This window comes from Rattus norvegicus, chromosome 8, assembly GCF_036323735.1.
Source record: "Rattus norvegicus strain BN/NHsdMcwi chromosome 8, GRCr8, whole genome shotgun sequence".
Taxonomy (NCBI): domain Eukaryota; kingdom Metazoa; phylum Chordata; class Mammalia; order Rodentia; family Muridae; genus Rattus; species Rattus norvegicus.
This window is the reverse complement of record NC_086026.1, coordinates 55,197,746-55,209,287: the sequence shown is the minus strand read 5'-3', so window position 1 is coordinate 55,209,287 and position 11,542 is coordinate 55,197,746. Positions and strand designations below refer to the sequence as shown.

General features: G+C 47.2%; 2 protein-coding genes across 3 annotated transcripts in view; one reads left to right on the top strand and one right to left on the bottom strand.

Moving 5' to 3' along the window:
* Window positions 1–319, bottom strand: part of Sik3 (SIK family kinase 3) — a 210,170-nt gene extending 209,851 nt beyond the window's left edge. Inside the window, exon 1 of one of the 2 annotated variants that reach the window (XM_017595912.3) lies at window positions 2–319. In XM_017595912.3, the coding sequence (XP_017451401.1) occupies window positions 2–274 (273 nt within the window). In that variant the 5' untranslated portion in view covers window positions 275–319. The remainder of the gene's footprint in view (window position 1) is intronic. The other variant, NM_001271216.2, reaches the window with a different exon arrangement.
* Window positions 320–487: 168 nt separating this feature from the next.
* Window positions 488–11,542, top strand: part of Pafah1b2 (platelet-activating factor acetylhydrolase 1b, catalytic subunit 2) — a 52,023-nt gene continuing 40,968 nt past the window's right edge. The window contains exon 1 of the mRNA XM_006242958.5: window positions 488–609. The gene's annotated coding sequence lies outside the window, so the exon portion shown is untranslated. The remainder of the gene's footprint in view (window positions 610–11,542) is intronic.

Genomic DNA, 11,542 nt, shown 5'->3' with positions numbered 1-11,542 from the left:
CCTTGGCCTTGGTGACGAGGTGCGTGGCCCGCTTGACCACAGCGAAGTTGCCCTTGCCGATGGTGCGGTCGATCTCGTAGTAGCCGATGCGAGCGGCCATCGACCCGCGGGAGGCCGGGGCTGTGGGACGCGGCGGGCAGGCGGCCGGGGGCACTGCGGCGGGGGCTGCCGGGGGCCCCGCGGCGGGCGGAGGCAGCAGGCGACCGGCCGGCCCGGCTCCCCCTGCTCCGGCCACGGCAACCCCGCCAGCTCCGCTCGCCGCCGCCGCCGCCATCTTGTTGTGCAGTGAAACCTCCGGGGCCGCGGGGAGCCGGCCGGGGGGGAGGGGGCGCGGGGGGGCCGAAAGAGGGGGGTTGCCGACAGACGTCACTCCGAGAGGCGGGGCTCCCGCGCCGCCGGGCGCCCGGCGCCATGGCAACCGCGCGTCACGTGCGGACGCGCGTCACTGCCCGAAGCCATGGCAACCGTGACCTCACCGGGCGAGCTCGACCTTCCCGCGTGGGTCCCTGTTCCTGAGGCGCCGGCTCCCTAGTGCCCCCCTCTGGGGAACAGGCAGTGAAAACGTCGAGGGTCAGCAGCAACTTCTAAGCTTCCGCCGTGCCTAGCGAGGTAGGAATATGAGATGGGAGACCCCAGAACCCGACCCCCGATGGCCCCTGGTTCGCTGATGGGATCCCTGCTCCGACCTGTGTCCCAGTTCAGTCACCACCAAACCTCCCTTAAAAGGATTTCCTCATCACCAAAAATACCAGCCTTGTCCCACTTTAGCCCTGGAGGCCACAGAGGCAGGAATAGCTACAGTATTTAAGCAACTGTAACCAAGTTGGTAGCAAGGCAGGGGAATTGTTCAGCAAAACTCTTACAAAACTCAGCTCTTTGTACAATCAATCTAATAGTCATCGAACACCACAGAAGAGTGTGGAAATTAGAGTTTGCATATTCAAGGACGTTGAGCCCAGCCCAATCATGCATTCCAGTCATTGGGTGGGTGAGGACCAGAAAAGGAACGTCATTTTCCTTCCTGCCACCCCTGCCTGGCTCGGAACAATTCTCCAGCCAGAGTTTGTCGGGATTTCTGCACTCTTTTTTTTTTTTTTTTTTTTGCTGGGTTAGTACTGGTGAAGTGCGGTGCCACGAGGACCGCGTCATGTTTAAAGATGAGCAATCCGTTAAGCAAAATGAGTAAATAATATAAATTCCATCCCTACTAATGATTCTCCAAGGACATTAAGAGTGATCAAATTAATAATCCCTGCAATAAAACCCATATCCCTCTTTTCTTCCCTCCTGTTATCTGGCATTCCACATCCTGGGCTGGGACCAAGCCTCTCCCCCTCCTCCTTCCTTATTAAGTAGATTGATTTATCTGCCTCTGGTGGGGATAGGAAATTGGGCTGTAAAGGAGAGATAGCCTTTAGCCTGTTAGGTAAGGAAGGAAGAAGGCTGAGGACATTCCTCTAATTGTATCTCATGTATCCAGTGCTGATCTACCCACACCTGTATCTCTCTCCGTGGCACACCAGTATTGTCATGTCTCTGTGCAATATCAAAAAGTGACATCTAGGTCACTGGGTAGATGAGAAAGGAAATACATGCTTACTCTTTATGACCAAAGGACTTTTTCCAATGCCTTTTCCGACTTGCCCTATCTGACATAAGTAATGGCTGGGTCTAGGATGGGACAGAGGGGTCATCCCACAATTGCCTTGGATCAGTTCCCTGGTGGCTCTTTCAAATTGCCAGCACAATTAACACTAATTGGCTCCTTTACAAGCAAATAAGAACAGGGATGAAGTGGGCCTTGCTTCTTAGGCTGCTTAAACCTATTCATCAAGTGAGATTATGAAATCCCAGATGAATGATTGGGTGTGGCCAGCCACCCTTACAACTCCATGGCCCTTGCCCAAATCTAGCAAGGCTAAGAACTTAGGAGCTGGACCTCAGAATGAGTTTTACCATCTCCTTGGAGGTGGGGAGCTCTGCTGGTGAGGCAAAGAAAAGCAATCTTTCTCTCTTGAAGTCTTAGAATTAGTACTGAAACCACTCTTGTCCTTGTCTTGGCTGTGCACCGAGTGCCTTCCACTCTTAGACATAATTTGAAAATTTGTTTGTTTTGAACAAAGTTTATTCTCTGTGTGTATCATATTCTCATTCATATTCTCTCTCTCTCTCTCTCTCTCTCTCACACACACACACACACACACACACACACACACACACACACAGAGTCTCTCTCTACATAGTCCTGGATATCCTGGAACTGGATGTGTAACCAGGCTGGCCTCAAACTGGCAGAAATCCACCTGCCTCTGCTTCTCCTGCGCTGGAATTAAAGGCCTGTAGCCACCACACCCAGCTAAACAAGGTCTCATTTAGCCTTGGCTAATTTCAGAAGTGCTGTGTAACCAAAGACAATCTTGAATTTGGGATCCCCCCCCCCTGCTTCCACTTCCCAAATACAGGAATTAGAGGTGTGCCCTGACCTGTTTTATGCAGTGCTGGGGATCAAACTCGGGGCTCCATACATGCTTTGCCATGCACTCACTCTACCAACTGCACCCCTTATTCAAATTCTCATTGTCATTCTTCCCATCCCCTATCTTAAGAAAGCATTGAGAAGGAGCTAGGAAAATTGAGCCTTGCTTTAATTCCCAAAAAGAGACCTATCCTGCTGGTTCCCTAGCAGTGAGTATGGGGTAGCCAGATGATAATGTGTCTCGGATGTTCCTTGCCTTTATGGGATAGGGCCAGAAGGTGGTGCATTCAGTCGAGATCTGGATAAAGACTTGCTGGGTGCTCAGAGACCTCAGTCCCCAGCACCATAAAATAACTCAACAACAACAACAACAACAACAACAACAACAACAACAACAACAACTTTTGCCAAGCACTAGATTGCACAGTATACTTTTATAATATTATAAAATCACTTAAGATTTACAAGCCTAGCGTAATGCTGCAATGCCTTTAATTCCAGCACTTGGAGTTCCAGGCCAGCCTAGTCTATAAATTGAGGTCCTGAACAGCCTACACAGCCTAAACAGGGCTACACAGAGAAAACCTGTCTCAAAACAAAATCTCACAACAGTGTCTGGAGAGGTATTATATTATTAGGTGCATTCTGCAGCTAAGGAAAAAGAGAAGTGGAGAGACTAAGGGGATTGTCCAAGGTCAGAGCCAGGAAGTGGTAGAGCTGGGATTCAGATGCAGGTCCTAAAGCCTGTATTCTGCAGCACCACCCCCCATACACACACACCATTCTAATCCTTCTGAAGGAAGACGCCAGAAGGAAAATCATGTTTCTAAGCTAAGGCTGACTTACTTAGATTCAACCTAGTGTACTAGTTTCTGTTTTCCATGAACCCCAAGGTTCATATGTTAAAGTTCTATCCCCCCCCCATGGCATTATTAGGAGGTTGTGGAAGCTTTATTAAGAGATGGGACCTGGTAGGAGGTCTTTGGGTGATCAGTAGAGCATGTCATTAGAAGGAAACGTAGGATTAGGAAGTTGGTGTCCCCCCTCTCTCTTTGACTTCTTGGCCATGAAGTGAAAAGTTTTCCCTCTGCCATGTGCTCCCTCCATGATGTCTTCCCCTGAAGCAGGCCCAAGAGAAACCTTTCTTCCTTAGAAGGGAGTGAAAAGGGTTGGGGATTTAGCTCAGTGGTAGAGCGCTTGCCTAGGAAGCACAAGGCCCTGGGTTCGGTCCTCCGAAAAAAAGAACCAAAAAAAAAAAAAAAAAAAGAAGGGAATGAAAAATAAAATAAAATGGAAAGGACCTGGTTGTTCCTAGGTATGGTGGGGGGAGAAAGTTTACTATATCTATGTGGGACAGCTTAGCCGGGAGCAGACTCACCAGAGAGTCCAGAATGGGCATGACCCTGCTGAGCTGGGCCACGTGAGGAGAAGGGGGAGGAAAAAGGAAAGGGGAACCAGGTGGAGCAACCAGGAGACCGGAGGAACAAAAAAAAGGGGGGGGGAGGTAATCAAAATGTCTGGATTATATAGGGAAGAGCCTCTAGAGAAGGAAGCCTTGGGTGGGAACATTCATGGTACGGGATGGGGTGTGCTAGCCATACCCTATGACTGGTAGGGAAGGAGATGCTGGGAGAACCTGGTAGCCAGATCTGCTTTGGAATGTTAAAAAGATACCTCCAGGTTTGAAACTTAAGAAACAGTTGAGGGGTTGGGGATTTAGCTCAGTGGTAGAGCGCTTGCCTAGGAAGCGCAAGGCCCTGGGTTCGGTCCCCAGCTCCAAAAAAAGAACCAAAAAAAAAAAAAAAGAAAAGAAAAAGAAACAGTTGAGTGCCCTATATGTTTGTTAGGGCAATTGAACACTGGCTAAAACAGCAGCAGGGAGAGGAGGTTGAGGGTTCCTAGAAGCAAGACAGAGGGCCTGAAGTATCTGAATGAAAACAGTAGACTTGCCTGTGATGGTTTTGCTTACAAAACTCCCAGAAGGAGACTTGCTGTTCGCTAGGTAAGAACGTCACTACCCAAATGAATTGCCTCAAGAGATGTGTTCCTGCCCCTTTAAGAGGACTGATGTGGGTGGCTGAACTCTCAGAGACATGCCATTTAATAGTAAGGCAAAGAGATGACCACAGTCCGCCACTATATCCAGCTGCTTACTCTCTGAAAAGGCAAAGGTACATTCAAAGACAAAAGTTAACCTTTCCATAGTGTGATGGCATTCTGTCTGGATGCAAAACCTAAAAAACACCCAAACCCAGACATTCCTGTTGAAAATGGTAGAACAGAGACCTGGAGGGTGGCTCATCAGCTCGCAGGGTCAAAAGTTTATGCCCCATGGTAACCTCATGACCTGTGACCCCTGAAAACAAGCCAGGTGTTTCGACACGAATCTGTTATCCTAGTTCTCCTATAGTGAAGTAATAGCCAAGACTGGAGAATCACCTAGAAGCTCAAGGACCAGTTAACATAGAGGACAGATTGTGACAGAAGCAAGGGACATACTTTCTGAGCAGGGTGAAAGGAGACAACTGATCTGAAAAGCCGGTCTCTGATCTCCACCTTCTGCCATAGTACGTATACACTATGGCATGCATACTCTCCCAGCCATCCACACACGTGCACATGTATAGATACATGCACATAATAAATGATAATAATAAAGTCCCAAAAGAAGGGTCACAGAGATGGGTCAGGTGTAAAGGTGTTTGCTGGGAAGCCTGATGGCCAACCCCCAATTGACCCCTGGGATCCCCATGGTGGAAGGAGAGAGACAATTCCGGAAAGTTGTTATCTGGCTTCTACATGTCCCATGGTACACACACACACACACACACACACACACACACACACACGTACACACTTGTACACACACCAACGAATGCACACACATACAAATGTGGTTAAAAAATTGGGGCTGGGACTATTACTCTGTAGTAAAGTGCTTGGCTGGAATGAATGAGACTCTTAAGTTCAATTCATAGCATCACAAAAAGAAAAGAAAAAAAGCATTCAATGCTTTTATACATGATACAAAATCTGAGGGTCAGGGGCTGGAGAGATGGTTCAATGGTTAAGAGCACTGACTCTCGGGGTTGGGGATTTAGCTCAGTGGTAGAGCGCTTGCCTAGCAAGCACAAGGCCCTGGGTTCGGTCCCCAGCTCCAAAAAAAGAGAAAAGGAAAAAAAAAAAAAAAAAAAAGAGCACTGACTCTCAAATCCCAGCAACCACATGGTGGCTCACAACCATCTGTAATGGGATCTGATGCCCTCTTCTGGTGTGTCTGAAGACAGCTACAGTGTACTCATATACATTAAATAAATAAATCTTTTTTAAAAAAAATCTGAGGGGCTGGAGAGATGGCTCAGTGGTTAAGAGCACTGACTGCTCTTCCAGAGGTCATGAGTTCAATTCCCAGCAACCACATGGTGGCTCACAACCATCTGTAATGAGATCTGATGCCCTCTCCTGGTGTATCTGAAGAGAGTGGCAGTATACTCACATACATGAAATAAATAAATCTTAAAAAAAAAAAAAAATCTGAGGGTCTCTGCCAAGTATGGTCTATAATCTGACCAATTGGGAAGCTGAGACAGGAGGGTTGCCATAAGTTCAAGGCCAACCTAATTTACATAGTAAGACCCTGTCTCAAAACTAGAGAAAAATATTATAATGATTTTTTAAAAATTATACAAGTATTTTGCCTATAAGCGTGCATATGTATCATGTGCCTACAAAGGCTAGAAAAAAAAGGCACTGGAGCCGGGCAGGTGGCTCACAGTTTGAGGCCAGCCTGGTCTACAGATTGAATTCCAGGAGAGCCAGGACCAGGCTACCCAGAGAAACCCTGTCTTGAAAAATCAAAAAAGAAAAAAGGAGAAGGAAGGCAGGCAGGCAGGCAAGCAGGAAGGGCATTGGGTCCCCTGGAACTGGGGTTGCAGATAGCTGTGAACTATCACAGCTCTGGGCTGGGCTCTGCAGGAGCTGGGCCATTTGTTTGTTTGTTTTTACGCAGATCTCATTATGTAGCCTATTGCCCTGGAATTCAGTATAAACCACAACTCACTCAGATCCACTGCTTCTGCCTCTCCAAGCTGGGGTTAAAGGCTAACCCCACCACCTAGCATGCTTAACCATTTGTTTTCAAGACAGGATTTCTTTGTATAGCCCTAGCTCTCCTGGAACTTACTCTGTAGGCTAAGCTGTCCTTGAACTCACAGAGCTCCACCTGCATGCTTTTCCATTTTTAAAGGTCCACTTATCTCAATACTAGGCAGCTTACCAGCAACTAGAAAGAAAACTGTATCCTCACCATATTGCCTCTTGGATTTTCAGAGCTCTGAGACCGTAAGGAGGGTCCAGGCTCTGGACATCTCTGGAATCAGCTGACACAGATTGTTGACATGTAAACTTTATTCAGAACATCTGTATACCAAACACGACATTGCTGAATGTTTTTATTCTGGTAATTTTGAAACCAGGGACTTACTACCTGACTCTAACTCTGCCAGCACACGGGAACTGGGACACTGTGGGCCACATTATCTGAACATTCCAAACACCCTGGTGTCTGGGAGATGCGAGGCTTCTCTGTTTCCGGGCTACCCTTTGTTTCACCATCCCAGCCGTGTGGTTTTACCTCCTCTTAAATCCTAGATCAACCCAGCCTGGTTTGCATGTCTCCTCTGACTGTCTAGAAACAGAACAACCTGGTCTCTGGCTCCAAAGCACCACAGGGAAGGGCCTGAGAGCAGTTCAAGGACTGGCTTCAAGTTGCCCCAAGCATGATGCCCCTCCCAAACAAAACTTTCCCTTTTTTTCAGTATATGCAGTAAGATTTGACCGAAGATTTTTATATACTTACTAAATATCTCTTAAATCATTCCCAGATATCTTCAAGACTTCTAAAAAAAAAAAAAAGACTTTTCTTTCTGGTTTCCGTTGTTGTTGTTGTTTGGAGATAGGGTCTCTCTGAGTGGGCCCTGGAGGGCCTGGAACTCACTGTGTAGAGCAGGCTGGCCTTGAATTCAGAGATCTTCCTGCCTCTGCCTCCAAAGTGCTGGGATTAAAGGCAAGCACCACCACGCCTGACTTATTTTTATAGTGCTGTGCCTGTGTGATGTATCTGGGAGTGGACACATTCTATGGGACATATGTGGAGGTCCAGAGATAACTTGAACCAGCACCCCTATTTTTTTTTTATAGATTTATTTTATTTATATGAATCTACTGTAGCTGTCAGACACACCAGAAGAGGGCATCAGATCCCATTACAGATGGTTGTGAGCCACCATGTGGTTGCTGGGAATTGAATTCAGGATCTGAGGAAGAGCAGTCAGTGCTCTTAACCTCCAAGCCATCTCTCCAACCCCCAACACCTCTTTTTTATTTCTTGATGTTTTAGTTGTGAGACTTTTCTCCAGTGCCACCCTACTCCTATGTCCCTCCCCTCTTGTAGATGAAGTTTTACTGTGCAGCGCTGACTGGCATGGGACTCACTCTGTAGACCAGGCTGGCCTCAAGCTTTGAGATCTGCCTGCCTCTGCCTCCAGAGTCCTGGGAATAAAGGTGTGCTCCACCATCGTTTAGCTTTTCAATCTCTGTCCTTGGGCTCCTCTCATCTCCTACCCAAGGTTCAAGCAGTTCTGCTTCAATTTCCAGAGTGGGTGGGAATACAGGGGCATGCCATGGTGCCCTGCTGTTTTTCTCCATGTTTATGTGTGACTGTATTAGCATTCAGACTTAGCCTCTTCATCTAATAAATAAATAAATCATCTTCTGGGGGTTTTGTCTTTGGTAGTTGTTTTGCAGCGCTGGGGATGTGTATATCCAGGCCCTGACACAAACCAGCCTCCCCACTGAGGTACACTCGCTAGCTCCCAGCTTTAATATGATGTAGAATATCACTGGAATATCCATGAGAAAAATTATCTAGCCAGGACAGTGTTTTCCCACAAACGTGTGTGTACCTTATGCCGAGGTCTCCTCATTCGTCAGATCTCCAGTACTTAGGCTATAAGGCCTTTTTAAACCAGGTCTAGTGGTTTACCCCTTTAATCCCAGAACTCTGAAGGCAGAGGCAGGTGCCTTCCAAAGGCTTGTTTTTGGCTTTTCGACACAGGGGCTTGTTATATATCCAAGACTAGCCTCAAACTCACTATCCTCCTGAAGTTGAGGAGTGCAAGCTTATACTACCAATCCAGGCTAGATCTGGGCATATTGGTTTTGGTGGTGGTGGTGGTGGTGGTGGTGATGGTGGTGGTAGTGGTGGTGGTGGTAGTGGTGGTGATGGTAGTGTGGTGGTGATGGTGGTGGTGATGGTGGTGGTGGTAGTGGTGGTGGTGATGGTAGTGTGGTGGTGGTGGTGGTGGTGATGTGTGGTGTGTGGTGGTCTTTGTGTTTATATATGCTTGTATGTGTGTAACTCTATGAGGAGGCCAGAGGGCATTGTCAGGTATTGTCCTTGATCTTGCCCTCTGCGATATTGTATGAGGATCTCTTGCTGAACCTGGAGCTTGGTGATTCAGCCGGACTGGCTGCCGACAAGCCATGGCCACGCTTCTTGCCTCTGCTCCCTCAGAATTGGGATTACAGGTATGCATTGCCGAGTGTGTTTTTCAGGATGAAACTCAGGCCTTTGCATATCCAGCACTTTGCTGAATGAGCCATGTTCCTAGTCCTTTTGGAGGGTTGGTTGATTGGTTTTGAGGCGAGTTCTCACATAGTTCAAGTTCCCCTTGAACTTGCTCTGTAGCCAAGATGACCTTAAACTTCTAATCCTCTCGCCTCTACCTTCCAAGTTCTGGGATCACAGATGTGTGCCACTGTGCCCGGCTAGAATCTTGTGTAAATCTTGTGTATCCTTTCTCATAAATATAAAAGCGAACTGGCTGGACAGTGGTGAACACACCTTTAACCCAACACTTGGGAGGCAGAGGCAGGCAGATCTCTGTGAGTTTGAGGCCAACCTGGTCTTCAGAGCAAGTTCCAAGACAGCCAAGGCTACACAGAGAAACACTGTCTCTAAGAAATGAATGAATGAATTAGCTAATTAATTAAAAGTGTGCCTGAGATCTTAGGAAGTCAGAACATTTCACAGAAAATAAAGGCGTACTTGGATCTTTCCCTTCGTGTCTCTGACTCTGCACCTTTTCTCCTCAGCTCGCTCCTAGCCAGTGTCTCCAGTGCGGGGTGTCTGCCTTGGCAATCGCCTCGCAGTCCTATTCAGACCTTTGCCTGTTTTCAACCAAGATTGATGTTCTGTTCTTGTACTGAGGGGCTGTTTCTCGGATTTTCTACCAGTGTTTTCAGCTGATGGCCCAGCGTATTTCCTGCTCCTGGGATTGGCCTGGCTTCTACACCAGGAAATGAGCTGCCTTCTCTCTGCTTCCCTTTCAGGCCCCTTTAAACACACACACACACACACACACACACACACACACACACACACACACACACACACACACACCAAACAAACAAAAAAAAACCCAAAGAACCCTTTCACACACACACACACACACACACACACACACACACACACACACACACCAAAAAAAAAAAACCCAAAGAACCCTTTCCCTTGTCTGCAGAGACATCTGCTGGTGAAATTCTAAAATACAGTTTGCCCTTTTCTGTTTTACTAGGGCCCTCTAGTTCTTTCTATTTAAACCTCCAGGAAATTGAAAACTGGAAACCCACGTCAGAAGCCAGAAACTTGAAATCCAAATGGAAGCTGCCTCCAGGAAGCAGAATTTCTTTTTTCTTTTTTCGGAGCTGAGGACCGAACCCAGGGCCTTGAGTTTGCTAGACAAGTGCTCTACCACTGAGCTAAATCCCCAACCCCGCAGAATTTCTTTATGGCTAGAAAGATAGTACAGTGGGGACTAGGGAGACTAATGGGTAATGTGGTTGCCACACAGGCATAAGAACCCTCGCTCAGGGAATGTGGGTTGTACACCCTTAATCTCAGCACTCAGGAGGTAGATGCGGCCAAATACTTGAGTTCTCTGCAAGAACTCTCTTTCTGCAGAACTCTCTCTCTCTCCACCCGTTTCTTTTCTTTCTTTTCTTTGGGGGACAGGGTGTGTGTGTGTGTGTGTGTGTGTGTGTGTGTGTGTGTGTGTGTGTGTGTGTTGCAACCCTGGGTATTCTGAAACTAGCTCTATAGACCACACTGGCCTCAAACTTATAGAGATCTTCCTGCCTCTGCCTCTGGAGTTCTGGGATTAAACCCATATGCCACCATGTGCTGGCTTCCACCTGTTTCTTTTAATTCCTTGTTTCTACTCTGTAGTTTTGGCTGCCTTGCTCAAACACTACTCCTTCCTCAGCCTCTCTAGTGTGGGGATTACTGCCATCCCACCTGGCTTTTTTTTTTTAATTCATTGAAGTTTCTATCATTGAGAGGTTTATTGTTGTTTTGCCTTACTGGGGCTAGAACCCAGGGCTTCGTCCCTGTTGGGCAATAGTTCTGCTACAGAGCTACATCTTGAGCCTAACTGAAATAACATTTAAGGTAAATTAATGGTGCAAGCTGCTGAGATTGCTCAGGGGATAAAGCTTTCAATAGCCAAGTCTGAGGAACTGAGCGGTGTGGTGTCCCCTACCCTAAGGATCCATGTGGTGAAAGGAGTTATCCTACTCTGAAAGTTGTCCTCCGACTTCCACATATGCTAAAGTAGCAGGTGCAAGAATGCATCAGAAAAAAGGAAACATGGGACTGGAGAGATGGCTCAGCGGTTAAGAGCACCGCCTGCTCTTCCAGAGATCCTGAGTTCAATTCCCAGAAATCACATGGTGGCTCACAACCATCTGTAGTGAGATCTGGTGCCCTCTTCTGGCACACAGGTATACATGCAGATAGAGCAGTGATAAACTTAAAAAAAATAAATTAATCTAAAAAAAAAAAGAAAAAGAAAAAGAAAAAGGAAAGATTTTTCAGGGCTTAGTGGCATATGCCTTTAACCCCAGCACTCAGAGGCAGAGCCAAGTGGACCAGTGTGAGTTCAAGACCAGCCTTATCAACTTAGTGAGTTCCAGACACAGGGAAACCCAGTCTCAAACAAAGGACTG